This window comes from Schistocerca gregaria, chromosome 8 (genome assembly GCF_023897955.1).
Source record: "Schistocerca gregaria isolate iqSchGreg1 chromosome 8, iqSchGreg1.2, whole genome shotgun sequence".
Classification (NCBI taxonomy): Eukaryota; Metazoa; Arthropoda; class Insecta; order Orthoptera; family Acrididae; genus Schistocerca; species Schistocerca gregaria.
Window position 1 is genome coordinate 83,189,757 of NC_064927.1, and position 24,716 is coordinate 83,214,472.

Genomic DNA, 24,716 nt, shown 5'->3' on the forward strand with positions numbered 1-24,716 from the left:
CAAACTGTTTATCGTCCATGTTTCACTTCCATACATGGCTACACTCCATACAAATACTCCCAGAAACTACTTCCTGACACTTAAATCTATACTCAATGTTAACAACTTTCTCTTCTCCAGAAACGCTTTTCTTGCCATTGCCAGTCTACATTTTATATCCTCTCTACTTCGAACATCATAAGTTATTTTGCTCCCCAAGTAGCAAAACTCCTTTACTACATTAAGCGTCTCACTTCCTAATCTAATACCCTCAGCATCACCCAACTTAGTTCGACTACATTCCATTATCCTTGTTTCGCTTTTGTTGATGTTCATCTTATATCCTCCTTTCAAGACACTATCCATTCCGTTCAACTGCTCTTCTAGTCCTTTGCTGTCTCTGACAGAATTACAATGTCATCGGTAAACCTCAAAGTTTTTATTTCTTCTCCGTGGATTTTAATACCTACTACGAATTTTTCTTTTGTTTCATTTACTGCTTGCTATATATACAGATTGAACAACACCGGGGAGAGGCTACAACCCTGTCTCACTCCCTTTCCAGCCACTGTTTCCCTTTCATATCCCTCGATTCTTATAACTGGTTTCTGTACAACTTGTAAATAGCCTTTCGCTCCCTGTATTTTACCCCTGCCACCTTCAGAATTTGAAGGAGAGTATTCCAGTCCACATTGTCAAAAGCTTTCTCTAAGTCTACAAATGTTAGGTACGTAGGTTTGTGTTTCCTTAATCTAGCTTCTAAGTTAAGTCGTAGGGTCAGTATTGCCTCATGTGTTCCAATATTTCTACGGAATCCAAACTGATCCTCGCCGATGTCGGCTTCTACTCGTTTTTCCATTCGTCTGTAAAGAATTCTTGTTAGTATTTTGCAGCTGTGACTTATTCAACTGATAGTTCGGTAATTTTCACATCTGTCAACACCTGCTTTCTTTCGGTTTGGAATTATTATATTCTTCTTGAAGTCTGAGGGTATTACGCCTGTCTCATACCTCTTGTTCACCAGATGGTAGAGTTTTGTCAGGACTGGCTCTCCCAAGTAGTTCTAATGGAATGTTGTCTACTCCCGGAACTTTGTTGCGCCTCAGGTCTTTCAGTGAACTGTAGATTAAAACTGAATAAAATGCAAAAAGGCAGAAATTTAAGGAGATGGGACCTGGATAAACTGAAAGAACCAGAGGTTGTACAGAGTTTCAGGGAGAGCATAAGGGAACAATTGACAATAATGGGGGAAAGAAATACAGTAGAAGAAGAATGGGTAGCTTTGAGGGATGAAGTGGTGAAGGCAGTAGAGGAGCAAGTTGGTAAAAAGACGAGGGCTCGTAGAAATCCTTGGATAACAGAAGAAATATTGAATTTAATTGATGAAAGGAGAAAATATAAAAATGCAGTAAATGAAGCAGGCAAAAAGGAATACATTTTTACTCGTTGCCGCTGATTTCACGTAATGTCCCAAAGCAGCAGACATCAATAATCTCTTTCCTTTCCTATGTCCCCCTCGTACTTCACTTTACTTGTAACATATTTCACCTGCATGTCTAGAGATTTTCTCACTGTAATTTCATTCTCATGCAGCTCAATGTTTATCGCATTTCGTCTCCCGAACTATTTATTGTACAATGATTTGATTGTGCAAGTGCATCGAGTGAGATATGTAACTACCTTCTGCGAAATGTGCTGTGAATAGAGTTAGCCATAAATTAAAACGTCGTGCATGATGTGGTAGTTTTCCACACATATCAGTATAAGACTTCATATTTCGTGAACTATGTATCGTTCAGTGTATACTTTTGTGTGTACATTCACGGGTGTATGTGAATACTATCTGCAAAACGTGTCACAAATACGATGAGCACTAAAGACTTAATAAATTAAAACATCATGTTTTATGAGTCAGTTCTACTGCATTAACAGTGAAGACGTGGCAAGTTGTAAACTTTTTTTCCTTTCGTCATTTTGTGGCGTCGTCAGCGAGAAGAAGTTTTGTAAACGCTTGAAATTACGTGCATGCTTCTTGCAAATTCTAAATACTCTCATTCTCAAATAGCGGAGGACAAAATAACGACTATTTCTGCATCTTGACCGAACGATGTGGCGATTTCCCTAAATCGCTTCAGGCAAATGCTGGGATGGTTCCTTTGAAACGTCAGGGCCGACTTCCTTTCACTCTCCTTCCCTAACCGGATGTGAGTGATGACCTCGCCGTTTCGTCCTCTCACCTCAAATTAGCCAATCAAACTCGTGTCATGGGCTACACTCCTTTCCCATACCCATCCCAATCGGTTTGGTACGTGGGTGGCTTTTACTCCTGCAGTGATCCTCTCCAACAGTAAATGAGGTTTGTACCAGGCTTCGTCGAATTCGATGAAGTGATTTAGAAGGGGTTATGGAACATACATGCACTCCTGGAAATGGAAAAAAGAACACATTGACACCGGTGTGTCAGACCCACCATACTTGCTCCAGACACTGCGAGAGGGCTGTACAAGTAATGATCACACGCACGGCACAGCGGACACACCAGGAACCGCCGTGTTGGCCGTCGAATGGCGCTAGCTGCGCAGCATTTGTGCACCGCCGCTGTCAGTGTCAGCCAGTTTGCCGTGGCATACGGAGCTCCATCGCAGTCTTTAACACTGGTAGCATGCTGCGACAGCGTGGACGTGAACCGTATGTGCAGTTGACGGACTTTGAGCGAGGGCGTATAGTGGGCATGCGGGAGGCCGGGTGGACGTACTGCCGAATTGCTCAACACGTGGGGCGTGAGGTCTCCACAGTACATCGATGTTGTCGCCAGTGGTCGGCGGAAGGTGCACGTGTCCGTCGACCTGGGACCGGACCGCAGCGACGCACGGATGCACGCCAAGACCGTAGGATTCTACGCAGTGCCGTAGAGGACCGCACCGCCACTTCCCAGCAAATTAGGGACACTGTTGCTCCTGGGGTATCGGCGAGGACCATTCGCAACCGTCTCCATGAAGCTGGGCTCCGGTCCCGCACACCGTTAGGCCGTCTTCCGCTCACGCCCCAACATCGTGCAGCCCGGCTCCAGTGGTGTCGCGACAGGCGTGAATGGAGGGACGAATGGAGACGTGTCGTCTTCAGCGATGAGAGTCGCTTCTGCCTTGGTGCCAATGATGGTCGTATGCGTGTTTGGCGCCGTGCAGGTGAGCGCCACAATCAGGACTGCATACGACCGAGGCACACAGGGCCAACACCCGGCATCATGGTGTGGGGAGCGATCTCCTACACTGGCCGTACACCTCTGGTGATCGTCGAGGGGACACTGAATAGTGCACGGTACATCCAAACCGTCATCGAACCCATCGTTCTACCATTCCTAGACCGGCAAGGGAACTTGCTGTTCCAACAGGACAATGCACGTCCGCATGTATCCCGTGCCACCGAACGTGCTCTAGATGGTGTAAGACAACTACCCTGGCCAGCAAGATCTCCGGATCTGTCCCCCATTGAGCATGTTTGGGACTGGATGAAGCCTCGTCTCACACGGTCTGCACGTCCAGCACGAACGCTGGTCCAACTGAGGCGCCAGGTGGAAATGGCATGGCAAGCCGTTCCACAGGACTACATCCAGCATCTCTACGATCGTCTCCATGGGAGAATAGCAGCCTGCATTGCTGTGAAAGGTGGATATACACTGTACTAGTGCCGACATTGTGCATGCTCTGTTGCCTGTGTCTATGTGCCTGTGGTTCTGTCAGTGTGATCATGTGATGTATCTGACCCCAGGAATGTGTCAATAAAGTTTCCCCTTCCTGGGACAATGAATTCACGGTGTTCTTATTTCAATTTCCAGGAGTGTACATAAAGATCGACCCTGAGATAACTAAACTCATGGGGTACCTCCTAGTATTGTGTCGCCTCTTTTTCGCCCGGCGTGCGGCAACACGACGTGGCATCCACTCGATAAGTCGTTAGAATCCCCTACAGAAATAATGAGCTATGTTCGACAGTTGCGAATGTGTTGCCGGTGCAGGATTTTGTGCACGAACTGGCCTCTTGATTATGTCTCATAAATATTCAATGGGGTTCATGTCGGGTGATCTGGGTGGCCAAATCGTTGGCGGGAACTGTCCACAATGCTCTTCAAACCAATCGCGAACGATTGTTGACCATTGACATGGCTCATTGTCATCCATAGAAATTCCGTCGTGGTTTGGGAAAGTGAAGTCACTGAATGGGTGCAAATAGTCTCCAAATAGCCTAATATGACAATTTCCAGTCAATTATCGGTTCAACTGTACCGTAGGTCCCATTCCATTCCCTGTGAACACAGTCCATCATTATGGAGCTACTACCAGTTTTCACAGTCCATTGAAGGCAACTTGGATCCATAGCTTCGTGGGGTCTGTGCCTCACTCGAACGCTACTATCAGGTCTTACCAACTGCAGTCGGGACTCATTTGACCATGCAACTGTTTTCCAGTCGTCTAGCGTCCAACGGATATGGTCCAGAATCCAAGACAGGTGCTGCAGGTGATGTTGAGCTGCTAGCAAAGGCACTCATCATACACATTGATTTCTGAGGTTATTTCGCCCAGTGTTGCATGTCTGCTAGCACTGATAACTCGACGTAAGCGCCGCTGCTCTCGTTGTTAAGTGAAGCCCGCCGGCCACTATGTTGTACGTGATGAGAAGCAACACCCCCAATATAGTATTCTCGACACTCTTCTGGGACTCTGGATCTCTGAATACTGAATTCTCTACCGTATTGCAGGGTGGCATGTCCCATGCATATAGCTTCATACACCGTTCCGCGTTCAGAGTCTTTCGGTTCCACCATGCGGCCGTAATCATGTCAGAAATGTTTTCAACCAAATTACCTGAGGATAAACGACAGCTCCGCCTATTCACTACCCTTTTACACGAGGATAATCCCAAAAATAAGGTCTCCTATTTTTATAAGTAGATAGACCTGTTTATATCTACAATGGTTTACATCAGTTTAGAGCTTGAACATTTAGCTATTTTTCGACGTAAACACCATTTCTGTCGATGCATTTTTACAGACACTGTGGAAGTTTTTGTATGCCCATGTCATATCAGCACGCCGTCATGCTGATCAGAAAGTTATGAACCTCTTCTTTCACCTCGTCGTCGGAGCTGAATCACTTTCCAGTCAAATATTCTTTAAACCTAGGGAACAGATTCAAATGTTTCAAATGGCTCTGAGCACTATGGGACTTAACATCTGTGGTCATCAGTCCCCTAGAACTTAGAACTACTTAAACCTAACTAACCTAAGGACATCACACACATCCATGCCCGAGGCAGGATTTGAACCTGCGACCGTAGCAGTCACACGGTTCCGGACTGCGCGCCTATAACCGCGAGACCACCGCGGCCGGCCCTAGGGAACAGGTGATAGTTACTGGCGCCAAGTCAGGACTATAGGGTGGGAGGGAGATAATTGAGAAATGTAGACTACCAGCTACACAGAAGAGCAACGAAGACAGCGTGTAGGGAAGGGGTTGGGGCAGAGGAATACAATTATTTCTAATATCATAACGATGTGTGGACGACTAGCTACGTATTACCTATAAGCCAGTATTGGTAACTGGAGATTAAGGTCGTGTCCGCGGCAACATCATTGGATGCAGTGCACAGGCTAATGTTACGAAAGGAAAGGAAATGATCGCGGCCATGCTCTTTTCGAAAGAACAGTCATTTGCCAGGATCTTGGATCCGCCAGAGGTGGGTGCCGAAGAATAGATGGGTAACTAGAAAGCAGAAATGGTTAGAGGTACACGCAATCTGTGTGACACTGGTTTTTACGTAGCTTACGACAAGTATAAAAAAGAACCGAATTGTCATGAATGACCACAATACAGAAACGCGACTACGGAGCGCTGAAGCTTAGGCTGACTCCACTCGTAAACTGCTAGCAGACTGGGCTTGTCTCCGTGGTGGCGCCTCTCACACGTGCGGTCGCGGCGTGTCTTGAAGATGGCCGTGGATTGGCGGGCCAGTCACGTGGTTGGCCCTGATAGTTTGACCCAGCCTGTGGTATGGTACAATTCCTGTCGGGCCACGACACTCTTCAGCCGTTTTGTCCATATCCAAAGTGGTACATGTGAATGTGGGGGACATGACTTCGGTCCCCGAGACACGTAACACTACAATGTGTCACCCTCACACACACGTAAGTCGGATGACAGAACCGACGACGAAGGGCAAGCTTTAAGAAACCTATGCAAATGGAGCATGCTTAACTGCATCACTGATGACATATGAAGAGTGCTACACAAGACGTATAAGCAGTAACGAGCACCTATGAGATCACGACCAGAGACCCACCTTACGCCACAACGCTATACATGGGACAAAACAGATTCAAACACTGATATGAAAACAGATGAATGTACAGATATAAATGATTAGATGAACACACCAGTATCGTGAGTAGTGCAAGTAATATATAAGTGGAATCATCATCATCATCATCATTTAAGACTGATTATGCCTTTCAGCGTTCAATCTGGAGCAAAGCCCCCTTATAAAATTCCTCCATGATCCCCTATTCAGTGCTAACATTCGTGCCTCTTCTGATGTTAAACCTATTACTTTAAAACATTCTTAACCGAATCCAGGTACCTTCTCCTTGGTCTGCCCCGACTCCGCCTACCCTCTACTGCTGAACCCATGAGTCTCTTGGGTAACCTTGCTTCTCCCATGCGTGTAATATGACCCCACCAACTAAGCCTATTCGCCCTGACTGCTACATCTATAGAGTTCATTCCCAGTTTTTCTTTGATTACCTGCAATCATCCTAGCTACTTTCATATCCGTGACCTCAACCTTGTTGATAAGGTAACCTGAATCCACCCAGCTTTCGCTCCCATACAACAAAGTTGGTCGAAAGATTGAACGGTGCACAGATAACTTTGTATTGGTACTGACTTCCTTCTTGCAGAAGAGAGTAGATCGTAGCTGAGCGCTCACTGCATTGGCTTTGCTACACATTGCTTCCAGTTATTTCTCCATTTGCCATCCTGTGAGAATATGCATCCTAAGTACTTGAAACCGTCCACCTATTCTAACTTTGTTCCTCCTATTTGTCACTCAATCCGTTTTTATTTCTTTCCCACTGACATTACTTTCGTTTTGGAGATGTTAATCTTCATACCATAGTCCTTACATTTCTGATCTAGCTCTGAAATATTACTTTGCAAACTTTCAATCGAATCTGCCATCACAACTAAGTCATCCACATATGCAAGACTGCTTATTTTGTGTTCACATATCTTAATCTCATCCAGCCAGTCTACTGTTTTCAACAAATGATCCATAAATAATAGGAACAATAGTGGAGACAGGTAGCAGCCTTGTCTTACCCCTGAAACTACTCTGAACCATGAACTCAATTTACCGTCAACTCTAACTGCTGCCTGACTATCCATGTAAAGACTTCTAATTGCCTGCAAAAGTTTGCCTCCTATTCCATAATCTCGTAGAACAGACAATAACTTCCTCCTAGAAACCCGGTCATATGCCTTTTCTATATCTAAAAAGGATAGATACAATTCCCTGTTCCAATCATAACACTTCTCCATTATTTGCCGTAATCTAAAGATCTGGTCCTCACAACCTCTAAGAGGCCTGAACCCACATTGATTTTCATCCAGTTGGCCTCAACTAATACTCGCACTTTACTTTCAGCAATACCTGAGAAGATTTCACCCACCACGCTGATTAAAGAGATACCTCTGTAGTTGTTACAATCTTTTCTGTTTCCATGTTTAGAGATTGGTATGATTACTGCTTTTGTCCAGTCTGATGGAAGCTGTCCCCACTCTCAGGCCACTTCAATTATCCTGTGTAGCCATTTAAGACCTGCCATTCCACTGTATTTGATGAATTCTGACTTAATTTCATCCGCCCCAGCTGTTTTATTGCACTACAGTCTAACATTACTGATCGTATTTTCACCTACATTGAGCAACTCTTCAAAATATTCCCTCCATCTGCCCAAGGCATCCACAGGATTCACCATCAGTTTTCCTGATCTGTCCAAAATATTTGTCATTTCCTTCTTACCTCCCTTTCGAAGACTGCTAATTACAATCCAGAATGGTTTTCCAGCAGCTTGACCCATAGTCTCCAACCTGCTTCCAAAGTCTTCCCAAGATTTCTTCTTGGATGCTGCAATTATCTGTTTGGCTTTGTTACTTTCTTCAACATAACTTTCTCTGTCTGCCTGAGCTCTAGTATGTAGCCATTTTTGATAGCCTTCTTTTTCCTTTTACAGGCTTCCTTGACTGAGTCATTCCACCAAGCTGTTTGCTTCATCCTACTTTTACACACTATTGTTCCAAGACATTCTTTAGCCACTTCTAGTACTGTGTCCTTGTACGTTGTCCATTCCTTTTCCAATGACTGTAATTGACTACATTCAAGTAACTGGTACCTTTCTGAGATCGCTGTCATGTACTTGTGCCTAATTTCCTTATCCTGAAGTTTCTCTACTCTTATCCTCCTACATATGGACCTGACCTCCTGCACTTTCGGTCTCACAATCCCAATTTCACTGCAGATTAAATAATGATCAGTGTCATCAAAGAATCCCCTGAATACACGTGTGTCCCTCACAGCCTTCCTGAATTCCTGATCTGTTATTATATACTCAATGACAGATCTGGTTCCCCTGCCATCCCAAGTATACCGATGAATGTTCTTATGTTTATAAAAGGAGTTTGTGATTACTAAGCCCATACTGGCATAGAAATCCATGAGTTGTTTCCCGTTCCTGTTGGCCTCCATATCCTCTCAAAATTTACCCATAACCTTTTCATACCGTTCTGTTCGATTTCCAATCCTGGCATTAAAATCCCCCATGAGCAGAACACTGTCCTTGTTCTTTACTCTAACAACTACATCACTGAGTGCCTCATAAAAACTATCCATCTTATCTTGATCTGTACCTGACACAATCCCAATTTTCTTGCTAGACACTGTCAGATCTATCCACATCAGCCCGTTCGTTTACATACCTTATTGCAACTACGCTGGGTTCCAATTATTTCCTGATGTAAAGCCCTACACCCCATTGTGCTATTCCTGCTTTGACTCCTGACAGGTAGACCTTGTATTCTCCCACTTCCTCTTCTTTCTCACCCCTTAACCGAATGTCTCTAATAGCTAAAACGTCCAGCCCCAGCTTACTTGCAGCCTCTGCAGCTCTACCTTCTTCCCTGAGTAGCCCCCATTGATATTAATAGCTCCCCATCTCATTACCATTTGTTTGCCAAGTCGTATCTTAGAAGTCTCTGGTTTGTCAGTTAGAGGTGGGACTCCATAACCTCCAAGGGTCCAAGGCATTTTGCTCTGATTGTTGCCAGCATCATATTTAAAGTACCAGGGAAGCAGGTTGCTAGCCTTACTTGCCCGGAGTCCTATTGGGTTTTACCCCTAACGGTTGAGGGACTAACCGGTGGATTTGGTAGTCTTTGGCGTATGAGCGCAAAGGTGACCACGACTCAGAATATGTCCGAGATGCCTAGCTTCCTTCCAAAGTAACTGGTATCCCGACTGTCAGGACCACTTACTTGGCCACTCACACGTTGCCCGTGGTTCATGAACTATGATATGACTACAAGAACCCACACCATGAACCACATATATGTGGAAATGAGAAATAATGTAGTAATAAGAAATAAAACAACGAATTTTCAGTACTGTCATACCTGATACCCAAACCACGTAGTGCTGATCACGCGACGTACATACATATAACAGTAACCATACTAGAATATAATGTCCTACTTCAAGTGAGACAGGCTAGCGGTTTGTACTGAAGCTCTCCCACTTAAAATACCTAGGTATAGGGATCTCTTTTTATTATCGGAATCTTTCTTTTTGTCTATGAATTTCTTCTCAAGTATATGGTAAAATTTGTTTTCATTTTACAAAACGCATATTTCTAAGTAAGAATTTAATTATGTGAAAAACAAAAAAAGTAACAGCGGTGAGAGAAGCTGAAGAAAAGTGTGAAGAGTCTATCTCCGCGGCTTTTTGTGAGTTTTTTGTATCATACAACCCACGACGATTCAGGTATACATGCCGACATCGCAAGCTGAAGATGAACAGATAGAGAAAGTGTATGAGGATATTGAAAGGGTAATGCAGTATGTAAAGGGGGACGAAAATCTAATAGTCATGGGCGACTGGAATGCAGTTGTAGGGGAAGGAATAGAAGAAAAGGTTACAGGAGAATATGGGCTTGGGACAAGGAATGAAAGAGGAGAAAGACTAATTGAATCCTGTAACAGATTTCAGCTAGTAATAGCGAATACCCTGTTCAAGAATCAGAAGAGGAGGAGGTATACTTGGAAAAGGCCGGGAGATACGGGAAGATTTCAATTAGATTACATCGTGGTCAGACAGAGATTCCGAAATCAGATACTGTATTGTAAGGCGTACCCAGGAGCAGATATAGACTCAGATCACCATACAGTAGTGATGAAGAGTAGGCTGAAGTTCAAGACATTAGTCAGGAAGAATCAATATGCAAAGAAGTGGGATACGGAAGTTCTAAGGAATGACGAGATACGTTTGAAGTTCTCCAACGCTATAGATACAGCAATAAGGAACAGCGCAGTAGGCACCACAGTTGAAGAGGAATGGACATCTCTAAAAAGAGCCATCAAAGAAGTTGGGGAGGAAAACATAGGTACAAAGAAGATAGCTGCAAAGAAACCATGGGTAACTAAGAAATACTTCAGTTGATTGATGAAAGGAGGAAGTACAAACATGTTCCGGGAAAATCAGGATACAGAAATACAAGTCGCTGAGAAATGAAATAAATAGGAAGTGCAGGGAAGCTAAGACGAAATGGCTGCAGCAAAAATGTGAAGACATCGAAAAAGATATGATTGCCGGAAGGACAGACTCAGCATACAGGAAAGTCAAAACAACCGGTGGTAACATTAAAACCAACGGTGGTAACATTAAGTGTGCAACGGGAATTCCACTGTTAAATGCAGAGGAGAGAGCACATAGGTGGAAAGAATACATTGAAAGCCTCTATGAGGGTGAAGATTTGTCTGTTGTGATAGAAGAAGAAACAGGAGTCGATTTAGAAGAGATAGGGGATCCAGTATTAGAATCGGAATTTAAAAGAGCTTTGGAGGACTTACGGTTAAATAAGGCAGAATGGATAGATAACATTCCAACATAATTTCTAAAATCATTAGGGGAAGTGGCAACAAAACGACTATTCACGTTGGTGTGTAGAATATATGAGTCTGGCGACATACCATCCGACTTTCGGAAAAGCATCATCCACACAGTTCCGAAGACGGCAAGAGCTGACAAGTGCGAGAATTATCGCACAATCAGCTTAACAGCTCATGCATCGAAGCTGCTTACAAGAATAATACACAGAAGAACGGAAAAGAAAATTGAGAATGCGCTAGGTGACGATCAGTTTGGCTTTAGGAAAAGTAAAGGCACGAGAGAGGCAATTCTGCGTTACGGCTAATAATGGAAGCAAGGCTAAAGAAAAATCAAGACACGTTCATACGATTTGTCGACCTGGAAAAAGCGTTCGACAATATATGCAATGGTGCAAGCTGTTCGAGATTCTGAAAAAAGTAGGGGTAAGCTATAGGGAGAGACGGGTCATATACAATATGTACAACAACCAAGAGGGAATAATAAGAGTGGACGATCAAGAACGAAGTGCTCGTATTAAGAGGGGTGTAAGACAAGGCTGTAGCCTTTCGCCCTTACTCTTCAATCTGTACATCGAGGAAGCAATGATGGAAATAAAAGAAAGGTTCAGGAGTGGAATTAAAATACAAGATGAAAGGATATCAATGATACGATTCGCTGATGACATTGCTATCCTGAGTAAAAGTGTAGAAGAATTAAATGATCTGCTGAACGGAATGAACAGTCTAATGAGTACACAGTATGTTTTGAGAGTAAATCGGAGAAAGACGAAGATAATGAGAAGTAGTAGAAATGAGAACAGCGAGAAACTTAACATCAGGATTGATGGTCACGAAGTCAATGAAGTTAAGGAATTCTGCTACCTAGGCAGTAAAATAACCAATGACGGACGGAGCAAGGAGGACATCAAAAGCAGACTCACTATGGAAAAAAAGGCATTTCTGCCCAAGAGAAGTCTACTAATATCAAATACCGGCCTTAATTTGAGGAAAAAATTTCTGAGGATGTACGTCTGGAGTACAGCATTGTATGGTAGTGAAACATGGACTGTGGGAAAACCGGAACAGAAGAGAATCGAAGCATTTGAGATGTGGTGCTATAGACGAATGTTGAAAATTAGGTGGACTGATAAGGTAAGGAATGAGGAGATTCTACGCAGAATCGGAGAGGAAAGGAATATGTGGAAAACACTGGTAAGGAGAAGGGACAGGATGATAGGACATCTGCTAAGACATTAGGGAATGACGTCCATGGTACTAGAGGGAACTGTAGAGGGCAAAAACTGTAGAGGAAGACATAGATTGGAATACGTCAAGCAAATAATAATTGAGGACGTAGGTTGCAAGTGCTACTCTGAGATGAAGAGGTTAGCAAAGGAAAGGAATTCGTGGCGGGCCGCATCAAACCAGTCAGTAGACTGATGCCAAAAAAAAAAAAAAAAAAAAAAAAAAAAAAAAAAAAAAAAAAAAAAAAAAAAAAAAAAAAACAAAAAAAAAACCACGACAGTTAGCGTTCTGTAATAGTCACTCTGTAATATTAATGAATAAATAAATAAGAAAATGACTAAAATTTCAGGATAAATTAGGTGATTTTTTCAAGAGAAAAAGCTTCACACTTTGAGAAAGTCAACAGTCCACCTCTGGCACTCATGCAAGCAGCTATTCAGCTTTGTATTAATTGAGGAAATTTTTGGGTGTGCTTCTAAAGGATATGTTCCAAACGTCTGCTGAATGGTGCGTTAGATCGTCAAAACCGCTAGCTGGTGGGAAGGATCTACCCATAACGTTCGAAATTTCTTCAATTAGGGAAAGATCTTATGACCTCGCTGGCCCAGATAGGATTTGGCACGCACGAAGAAATGGAGTAGAATCTCTCGCCATGCCCGAGTAGGCATTACCTTGTTGAGGTGTAAGATCAGAATGGCTTGCCACGGAGGGCGGAGTGTGCAGTATCGCCGACGTACCGCTGTACTGTAGGGCTGCCAAGGATGACAACCAGAGGGGTCCTGATAAGAAAGTAAATGGCACCCCAGACCATCGCTCCTGGTTATCTGCCTGCATGGCAGGCGACAGTCGGACTGGTATCCCACTGCTGTCGTTACGGTCTCGAGACTCGTCTTCGAACTGGAATTTTATTGACTAGACTAAAATTGTCTTCAGTGGCGAGTACCGCTTCGGATTCAGCCCCAGTGAGCGGCGAAGACATGTCGGGAGACTCCCCAGACAGCAGAGGCACACCTGCGTGACCTGACTGTCGCCCAACATCCTGGGCTTACGTTTCATCAAGATAATGTCCGACTGCACACGGTCTCAGTTTCTATTGCTTGTCTTCGTGCTTGTCAAAACCTACCTCGGCGAGCTTGGTCGAGTGTTCTCCCACACAGATGACAACATTTGGAGCGTTATGGGCAACGCTCTCCAGCCAGCTCTGAATTTTGGACAGAATTTTTGACTATGTCCCCGTGAAGAATATCCAACAACACTGCCAATCTATGCGAGGCCAGTTTTGGACCAATGTGTTACTAACTTGCTCAATTTTTGAAGGTCTCCTTCTTGCATAAATCATACAAAGTATCTGAAACTGTAACCATTTGTTTCTCTGTATATGTACATCACAGTTACCTGTTTCTGTCCCATTCAGGTAATTGATTCGTGGTTCGTCGTTTTTTTGTCTTAATTATATTTTGAAGAAGTGGGGACCACTGACAGTCTGTTATTAAATAGTCGATATTGAAATTGTAATGACACTTAAATCATTAGAGATGGTCATCATCCATGGATTGTGAAACATTAACTTTTTCATACGTCCCATCCTGGCATTTGCCTTGATATTTGTATTTGGCAACCTACTGTCGATAACTCAGTGTTGGTAATTGGAATTTAACGTCCTTTCTGTGGCGAGCTTGTTGGCGGCAGTGTAGAAACTAATATTATGAAAAGTTAAGGAATGATAACGCCATGCTCATTTCGAAGCAGTAGTGATATACGGAAGCCAACGAATACCTAAATTTGTAGAGCTGGAGGGGGATTTGATTCATCATCCTCCCAAACACAAATGCAATGTGTCAAGCTCTGCGCCACCATGCTGGGTAAGCCAATATGGAAAGCGATGAAGGATGAGCTTCAATGACAAGGAAGGAAACACAGATGAGAGATCAGAAACGTAACTTATTGTATGACGGAGAACCATAGACAATTGGCTATCTGTTATTAATGAGTCAACACAGAGATTCAAGACAGTAAAACAGTGACGAAAGGGTGAGTGAGTGTAACTAAGAAATCGGAATTGCACTTTATTATATGTTGCTAACTGCAAAAGATTACTTATTATCAATTAGACACTTTTGAAGGTTATAGTTTAAGGTCCTATCGACAGTGAAGACATTGATGTTAGAGAGCAAATTTGGATTACCAAAGGATAGGGAAGAATATTGACCGCGTCCTTTCCATAGGAACCATCCATGCATTTGCCTCCAGCGGTTTAGAAAAACTGATTAATCCCTGCGCCTGGAAGGCCAGACGTTTATTTGCGCAATTGTCCTCCAAAATTCGGTACATTGTGCAGATCGCTTCTCCACCTCGTTCGGAAAACCAACATGGAGGTGGAAGAAGGGGGAGCAGCAATAAAAGAGGCGAATGAGTGCCAGTGAGAGACCACAAGTGTGTCTTATTGTATCTTGCATTATGGAAAAGTGTAACTGATTGTCTACATGTTATCGATAAATTAATATGAAGGTTGAAGAGGCAAGAGCAGCAATGCAAGTGGTGAGTAAGTGTTGCGAGAATTCAAAAGCGTAACGTAGTGTCTCATGGCAAGATGTAGACGATTGACTACCTATCATCAATAAGTCGATATGCACTACGAAGATGGAAGAGGAGCGAAGAAATTTGGTGTATCAGGATCCAATCCTTCCTAAATAGTTAACTAATTATGGCGAGAGATGGAATGGTCCTGCCATTACTCCTTAGTGTGCCTGAATCGTTGATTGCAAACTCCTACACGTGGAGGGTTACTCTGAGGAATTTGTAGTCAATATGCCTAGCAATTTTCTTCCTCCCTAAATTGGTGGAATGCGACGTTTTTTTTACATTGTGTATTCTAAAGTTGTCACGATGTCCCCATTCGCCTTTTCTGCTGGCTACGGCTCATAGCTTGGGTTCAATTAATGTCAAGACAAGTGAGACTATCATAACGACACTATGATGAAAATCTCAAAATAAAGGGGTGTGGCCTTATTTTATTCTCTATCTAGGTCAACGAAAGGCATAATGTGACAACTTATACAGTACAAAATTTTAATCTACTGATACAATGAAAATTTCCATAATAGTTAGAATTCTTATGAAATAAATATTGGATAATTCTATAGTTTTAATCGAAAAAATTTCTGAATGCTCTCGCAATTCTGTAAGGAGACCAGGGAGGGTTACTATCTTGATCAATACGTACTGTAGAACAAGAATATAGAATACGAGACGGTTACTTTCTTGTGCTTCACATGTTCTTGCGTTGCCCATACAAGAATCAATATACACTGATGACACATAAAATTATCATCAACTACCGGCAGACACAATGCCGACTGATGGACGGTATGTCTATGAGCAGAGCAGACACGAACGGGGAATCATCGCAAACGCGGAAATGCATTGACAATGAACAAGTTGTTTCAGACAGGTGCCAGGAAACGAGCTCATGATAACAGGCGAAGCTAGGCGGCTCAATCTGAGCTACAGTCGCGATCATCTATGGGAAATGGTTGAGAAATTGGGACGCCAGAAGTAGGCGACAAGATGTGGTCGTCAAGGGCTCATCGCAGAATGTGGACGTCTGATGTTTAGCCACTGTGTAAAAAGGTAGGTGACCATATGTGGCGTATCTTGCGACAGACTGCAATACTGGTACAGGCACAAGTGTTTCGAACCAAAATTCAGCATACATCACTGAACTTGCGGATCCGCAGCAGATGACCCCAGTATTGACCAAACGACATTGTCAATTACGATGGGGGGGGGGGGGGGGGAGGACAGGATCATCGAGACTGGATCGTGAACCAATGAAAATATGTCACCCAACCAGATGTAACACGTTTGTTGGTACACTAGGTTGGTAGCAGTGTCCAGATACGTCGATATCCAGGATAAGGGCTGCTGGAAACAGCCACCACATCACGGATGTGAGATGATGGGTGCATTATTATGCTAGGGAGGACAATCACCTGAGCTTCCATGGCGCCTGTGGTAGTAACCGCAGGCACCACGACAGTTATGGCGCACGTGAACATTATTGCACGCTTGATGTCATCCATGATGACCATCGCATCTATCAGCGGTGTAATTGTCCTGCCATGAGGCCAGAATCGTGGTACAGTGGTTAAAGGCCCATGATAGTACACCCATGTTGGTGTTTTTACTACCAAATTCACCGGATCTGACACCAATGAAAAATGTCTGGGACGGTATGGGGGCCGGTTCCATGCTCTCTAGCCACTGGCCAGAAATCCAACGGAATTTTCTAACCTATGCCTTGATATCCAATGCCACGTACGAACGCAAACCTACCAAGATTTTTTCGAATTTATGCCACGCAGAATATCTGCTGTATTGCTTTCCAAATGTGGAAGACCGCGCTATTCAGCAAGTTTTTCATAACGTTTTGACTCATCAGTATCGCAATGCTTATGAGTCTAATAAAAATTCTATGTTTATTCTTCTGTAATGTTGTATGCGCTTGCCGTTTCCAAGATTTAATTTACGTATTGTCATATTAAACAGCCAACGGCTCATAAGTTCCGTAAACATTAAAACTGGTGCCAACAATCAAGAACGATCTTGCAATACATAGATTCTCATGATAATGGTGCCAGGATATTCCACTTGATGACATCTCTCTAAAATGTACTGCTATATTATGACAGTAAATCACTATTATGATGAGTACTTGAGCTTATTTCTACAGTCACTATATATTTATACGTACAAGGGTTTCCTTCCAGAAAGACGGATGAAGAAGTCGAAAATATGTGCAGGCAAGACTTCGAGGAAGAAGTGGCAGATTGTGTACCACACGACTGAAGTCGTCACAATTGGTTGACAATACCACAGAACTGGTCTCAGAGGAATCTCTGTCGAATTTATCTTCATCAGATGCTTCATAATGTCTCCCCAGGTGATGCGGTTCTGATCTCCAACGGTTACGTTGCAAACATATGGACTCGGCTGCCTGTAACAAACGACAAGTTAATGTAGATCAGTGAACTGTAAATTGCCCCAGTCCTGGGCTATTTTTCTTTATTACTGTTTAAAATGCTATTATTCTTTTTTAGTGTTTAAAATATTTTCAGTTATTTCACCGACAAAAGTTACATTTACTAAAAATATCGCAATCATTTTTAAATTATGTACTGTTTTGATGAAAGAGACCTACTATTTTAGTTACTGATAACTGCTGGTATCTGGTTAACAACTTTTTCTTTTTCTTGGGCCTTTCGCCCACATCTCTGCAGGGTTGCCATGGTTCCTCTTAGAGCTGGCACAGATAACGTAAGGAGGTGACAAGGTCTCATCCTCTCACTACCTCGTCACCGACCACGTGGATAATGTGTCTAGAGTTATCCATGCAAAAGTCTGTAAACGCTTCCCGAATATTTGCGAATCGTGTACTTGAGGCGGGACCTGGGTACGAGCCCATCATTTACCTACTGGAATGCAAGAAACGTCCTAATAGCGACATCCACACTAAGTGCGACACCGTCTCTTGTCCGAATCCTGAAAGCGGGGTGCTACAATGTGCGACTATCCAGGTGGGTGATGATATGTGATTAACTGTTGTCTGGGAACAGTCTTCTGGTTTGTTTACAGCTTACATTCGAAAAAATATCTTATGAATATCTCAAACTGTTACTTCGTCACATTCACAATGACTATTACCTCAACTGGTATCCAGTGAAAATGGCTGGAAGATGATCAATGATTTAATTTAGTACGAATAATGGATTGTATAAACTTTTTATTTGCATTATGTGCAAACAGGGCTTGGAGGGAAATATGGCTGTATCTGTCGGTAATAGTTCCCGCTATTGCGTATCGAAGATTGGAATCCCTATTCCCACTGACAGTCTGTTCTTCTACATGATGTAATCTTCTTGTTCGTTGGCAGTAATAATATGTTTTTAAACATGCTGTTTCGAGCGGAGGCCTTTTCTAAGTCGTCGAATGTTTGATATATTTAATGTTGCATTTTGAAGTTTACGGCAAACACATCACACTAGGTTCACATTCAATTTCAATTGCACAGTCTTTTGAAAAGCATTGCCATTGCCGATTATGGAAAGAATATGAAACGAAGGAGGAAGTATAGAATTTAAGCCACGGTCGTTATAGACTTGATGAAACGAAGAGAGACGAGGAGTCGAACAGAATACCGAATTTTGAGCAAAGACACAGGGACTCGCCACAAGTCGCTTGGAATGACAGAGGACCTAAGTGAGGTCGGCTGCACGTAAATGTGATGTCCGATTACGAATCCACTGTGTTATCGGTTCCGATAACAACAGTTTATCCCCTACTTGGTAGGAGAAATATGCAAGCAATCCACCCCAGTAACAGAGCACAAGCGGTCGAGATACAGTATCGTAAAGGCCAGTGTTCAGTGTGGAGGCTGTTGAGATGAAGCTCACATCCTGGATTCAGCTCTGGGAGAGTATACAGTCTGAGACTGGCTCCCACTCTACCCTCACCCCACCCCTGTCCTCGAATATACAATTATAGCTTACTGTCGCCCCCACCTTCTTGCGTCACAGATGCTTGATTTATAGTTCAGAAAACGCAATCTTCTTCTTCTTTCTTTCCGTACTTGTTATGCCTAGCTAAACACTGCGTTTTAACTTTTTAGCTTGATGTAGCAGGTTCCTTCTCTTCTTATCTTCCAAAAACCTATTAATTCGCGGTGTTTTGTTTGTTACGTTCCCCTGTACCCAGTTTTATAGCAGTCTTTTCAGTTTTTTCTGCGAATATGAGATTCTGCGTCTGCAAAACAGTTTTTGTTATTTACTCTTCCAAAGTAATTTCAGCGAAACTACGCCATTATCTCTGGTTTCCTGTATTCTTTTTACTTGAAAGTCATTGCAAAGTTTCTATGTTTGTTGCAGTTATTTTCGTCATAGAGGATTACACGTTTGTTCATGAGGCTTAACTATATTCATGTATGAAAGTCATGGCCATGACTTGTTTTTTATGTGTTTGGAAAGATGGCGAAGACCAGTACAGCTTCCACAGTGAGGCCGGAGTAATACTCCAACGGCATATATCCAGAACTGATTAGTAGCCAATCTTGTTAACTACTCTTTCTTAAATTCTATTACAATAACTTTTGCAGAATCCTGCTTTGGATAATTTTTAAGATTAAAACTTGAATAGTTGCCCGAAGATATTTGCTCTAAGTAAATAGTATTATCAAGTAAGATTGGAATAGCTAACTTGTCTCGGTTTGGAGAAATAATTCTGGTTAACATCTGAACTGTAAAGTAAATGGCCACTATCTTACAATAAGTGCTCTGGAGCAGGCCAAATTATTCGACTGAACCTTCATCAGGTTTATTTGTTGTATACAATAAACTGTTTGAATTTTCGATGTGTGTTTTCCCTGTTTCCCAATCATCTAAGCGTACATTTTGTAAGTTAGATCAGCAGCAGTTGCATGTATGTTTCGTAATGTTATAGGAACGATTTTTATATACTTCGACACATAATAGAGACAAGTTTTGGATTCTTTAATGTGTGGTACAATAAATAAGTTAACTCTTCGATAAGTGCAGCTTAAGCTCTAAGTTGGAACAATAGTGTTGTTATAATCGAATATGCTATGTGTCTCTTCTTTTAATGTACAAAACAAGTAGGTTGTGACAGTAATGCCACATGTGGTTTGTACTCGAGATCATTATGTATTTGATAAATAATTTTAACTTTGTGTTGAGATATGGAATTTTTCTCTCTTTGTGGAAACTTTTCCATCATTCACTTGCGCTACGTTGTGTCCTTACTTTTCGCAGTTGCGGCATTACATATTGATCTCTGTCTCTTATGAACAATTTTAGCTTAAGTGATACTGTGCATTACACATTTGTTCAAAATACATCATTTTTCTACACTTCGTTATGTCAAAGTGTCGAAGAAAAGTAACGCGCCTGGAAAAACATGCTACTACGAGTGGCACCACAGACAAATCTAATGAAAACTATGTAATCCAATTAATAACATTGATTATACTCTCCTAGGGTACAATGTGATGCATCATCACCTTCCCCCTAAAATGGTGCATTACCGAAGAAATTCTAAAAACGGCAGGTGATGAAAGTTCCACCAGTACCATAGCCTCTAGTGCGCCTATATTCGAAATGCCAGTATCTTCACACATCTATATCTACATCTACATCTACATCCATACTCCGCAAGCCACCTGACGGTGTGTGGAGGAGGGTACCCTGAGTACCTCTATCTGTTCTCCCTTCTATTCCAGTCTCGTATTGTACGTGGAAAGAAGGATTGTCGGTATGCTTCTGTGTGGGCTCTACTCTCTCTGATTTTATCCTCATGGTCTCTTTGCGAGATATACGTAGGAGGGAGCAATATACTGCTTGACTCTTCGGTGAAGGTATGTTCTCGAAACTTTAACAAAAGCCCGTACCGAGCTACTGAGCGTCTCTCCTGCAGAGTCTTCCACTGCAGTTTATCTATCATCTCCGTAACGCTTTCGCAATTACTAAATGATCCTGTTACGAAGCGCGCTGCTCTCCGTTGGATCTTCTCTATCTCTTCTATCAACCCTACCTGGTGCGGATCCCACACTGCTGAGCAGTATTCAAGCATTGGGCGAACAAGCGTACTGTAACCTACTTCCTTTGTTGTCGGATTGCATTTCCTTAGGATTCTTCCAATGAATCTCAGTCTGGCATCTGCTTTACCGACGATCAACTTTATATGATCATTCCATTTTAAATCACTCCTAATGAGTACTCCCAGATACTTTATGGAATTAACTGCTTCCAGTTGCTGACCTGCTATTTTGTAGCTAAATGATAAGGGACCTATCTTTCTATGTATTCGCATCACATTACACTTGTCTACATTGAGATTCAATTGCCATTCCCAGCACCATGCGTCAATTCGCTGCAGATCCTCCTGCATTTCAGTACAATTTTCCATTGTTGCAACCTCTCGATACACCACAGCATCATCTGCAAAAAGCCTCAGTGAACTTCCGATGTCATCCACCAGGTCATTTATGTATATTGTGAATAGCAACGGTCCTATGACACTCCCCTGCGGCACACCTGAAATCACTCTTACTTCGGAAGACTTCTCTCCATTGAGAATGACATTCTGCGTTCTGTTATCTAGGAACTCCTCAATCCAATCACACAATTGATCTGATAGTCCGTATGCTCTTACTTTGTTCATTAAACGACTGTGGGGAACTGTGTCAAACGCCTTGCGGAAGTCAAGAAACACGGCATCTACCTGTGAACCCGTGTCTAAGGCCCTCTGAGTCTCGTGGACGAATAGCGCGAGCTGGGTTTCACACGACCGTCTTTTTCGAAACCCATGCTGATTCCTACAGAGTAGAATTCTAGTCTCCAGAAAAGACATTATACTCGAACATAATACGTGTTCCAAAATTCTACAACTGATCGACGTTAGAGATATAGGTCTATAGTTCTGCACATCTGTTCGACGTCCCTTCTTGGAAACGGGCTGTTCCCTTTTCCAATCCTTTGGAACGCTTCGCTCTTCTAGAGACCTACGGTACACCGCTGCAAGAAGGGAGGCAAGTTCCTTCGCGTACTCTGTATAAAATCGAACTGGTATTCCATCAGGACCAGCGGCCTTTCCTCTTTTGAGCGATTTTAATTGTTTCTCTATCCCTCTGTCGTCTACTTCGATATCTACCATTTTGTCAACTGTGCGACAATCTAGAGAAGGAAGCACAGTGCAGTCTTCCTCTGTGAAACAGCTTTGGAAGAAGACATTTAGTAATTCGGCCTTTAGTCTGTCATCCTCTGTTTCAGTACCATTTTGGTCACAGAGTGTCTGGACATTTTGTTTTGATCCACCTACCGCTTTGACATAGGACCAAAATTTCTTAGGATTTTCTGCCAAGTCAGTACATAGAACTTTACTTTCGAATTCATTGAAAGCCTCTCGCATAGCCCTCCTCACACTACATTTCGCTTCGCGTAATTTTTGTTTGTCTGCAAGGCTTTGGCTATGTTTATGTTTGCTGTGAAGTTCCCTTTGCTTCCGCAGCAGTTTTCTAACTCGGTTGTTGTACCACGGTGGCTCTTTCCCATCTCTTACGATCTTGCTTGGCACATACTCATCTAACGCATATTGTACCATGGTTTTGAACTTTGTCCACTGATCCTCAACACTATCTGCACTTGAGACAAAACTTTTGTGTTGAGCCGTCAGGTACTCTGTAATCTGCTTTTTGTCACTTTTGCTAAACAGAAAAATCTTCCTACCTTTTTTAATATTTCTATTTACGGCTGAAATCATCGATGCAGTAACCGCTTTATGATCGCTGATTCCCTGTTCTGCATTAACTGATTCAAATATTTCGGGTCTGTTTGTCACCAGAAGGTCTAATATGTTATCGCCACGAGTCGGTTTTCTGTTTAACTGCTCAAGGTAGTTTTCAGATAAAGCACTTAAAAATATTTCACTGGATTCTTTGTCCCTGCCACCCGTTATGAACGTTTGAGTCTCCCATTCTATATCCGGCAAATTAATTCTTGATAAATGTTACAGAAAATTCAGAAATAGCATTATTCCACTTCATTTGGTAGTTCACAGTGACTTTTATGTATTAAGTGTAAATTATACATCAAATTCTCTCTTCTGGTAACGTACAGTTACGGAAGAGTAACTCAGAGTGTCTAATTGCATGTGTCAACTATCGCTTCTTGGGTGCTTAGCATAGTATTTAAGAGAACATGTGTTTCATACAGTTACAGGTTAGGTCAGGTTCGCTTTCTACTTAGCCTCATTTGTGCCGGAAACGAACTGTCGGCTGAATGGTTAGCACATTATTTCTATCTGCATGTGTATTGTTCTCTCATAGGATAATTCCGATGTGGAAACATTATTTATGCCTAAGATGAAGTGACCTTTGCATACTTAGCATGTTATTTTTGTCTGAATGTGTATTGTACTGTTATAGGGTAATTCTAACACAGAAACAGCACTGGCGCACTAATTAGAGAGATGACAGTCATGTTTTAAGCTCTAACTATGGTGGTTATTTGGACGGGGAAATAATATTTTGAGGCTTGACGTAAACATATTGTGTGTGTGTGTGTGTGTGTGTGTGTGTGTGTGTGTGTGTGTGTGTGTGTATGTGTGTGTAGACGCTTTTTTGTAGAAATTTTAGACATTATAATAACATAGACATCAACATTTTCTATGGCTGTGCTTACATGCTTCTGCAGACATTTTAGATATGCAAGTAATAATGTGACACTTGACCAGTATACAGCAGACAAACTCCATTACTGTCACTATATAAAGCTGTGACTTTTTTTATATTGTTAGAGCAACTGAAACTGTACGAACTGAAACATAAATACCTTAAAAGTTGAGCAGCGAATGAGTCTTGCAGACGACAAAACAGTTGATGCACAGCAATCTCAATACTGTAAGACCATGTATCAAGAAGCACTCGTAATTTGGGATGAGTCCCAGAGCAACAGAACATTGCCCATTCGCATATGAGTAAGGTTAAAAAAAAAGCCTTTCAAAGCGTCATCCACAAATATACATTACAGGAAGGACTCAACAAATTTTCACTGCCCTATATAAACCCATCAGTGGTGACAGACATACTCAAAGGCGCTAAGATGTGCCACGAATATAAAGAGGCCATGCACCACATCATTGTATGAATCGGTATGGACACAAGAAATGCCACCCCACCTGGTGTCCAATTACATGGCGTTCCAACAGCAATTATCAACCATAATGGCCCCTAGAAACATTCGTAACTGCAACCACACTTAAGACTCTGGCTGCTACATACGTCTGTCATGCTCCCTCTAGCTTTCTCTAGGAAGCGGCTTGTGCTCCAGACTAGCGATTGAACTTAGGTGCATGACTTGTTAGTATAAACAACTGCGCAGCCACCACAGACATGACTGCCGACAAGAAGTCACTATCCTCTCTTTTCGCGGCACACTTCGCGTGCAAGAATCATGAAGCCCTCTCCAACGATACCTCTGCGTCAGCCATCTTACCGAGTGGTGGTGCTGGCCTTGGCTCAAGGGGAAGCGTACGTGAAAAAAAAGTGATTGCACAGTGACACTTGGGTGCTCACACATAAGATGGCAGGCTCTTAAATAGCGCAGCCGAAATATTGTGGCAGAAATTTTATTGACATGTAACAGTCTGCGTGACATTTCATGGAACAAGCTATATGCATGGAAAGTTTTAAATTTCACAATTTCTGGTTTGTTAAAGTGTGAAACTATAATC

At 42.5% G+C, this 24,716-nt stretch overlaps 1 protein-coding gene across 1 annotated transcript in view; it reads right to left on the reverse strand.

Moving 5' to 3' along the window:
* LOC126285287 (fatty acyl-CoA reductase 1-like) overlaps positions 1-24,716 on the reverse strand; it is a 148,272-nt gene that overhangs the window by 15,155 nt on the left and 108,401 nt on the right. The window contains exon 7 of the mRNA XM_049984576.1: positions 17,170-17,412. Within this exon, the coding sequence (XP_049840533.1) occupies positions 17,170-17,412 (243 nt within the window). The remainder of the gene's footprint in view (positions 1-17,169; positions 17,413-24,716) is intronic.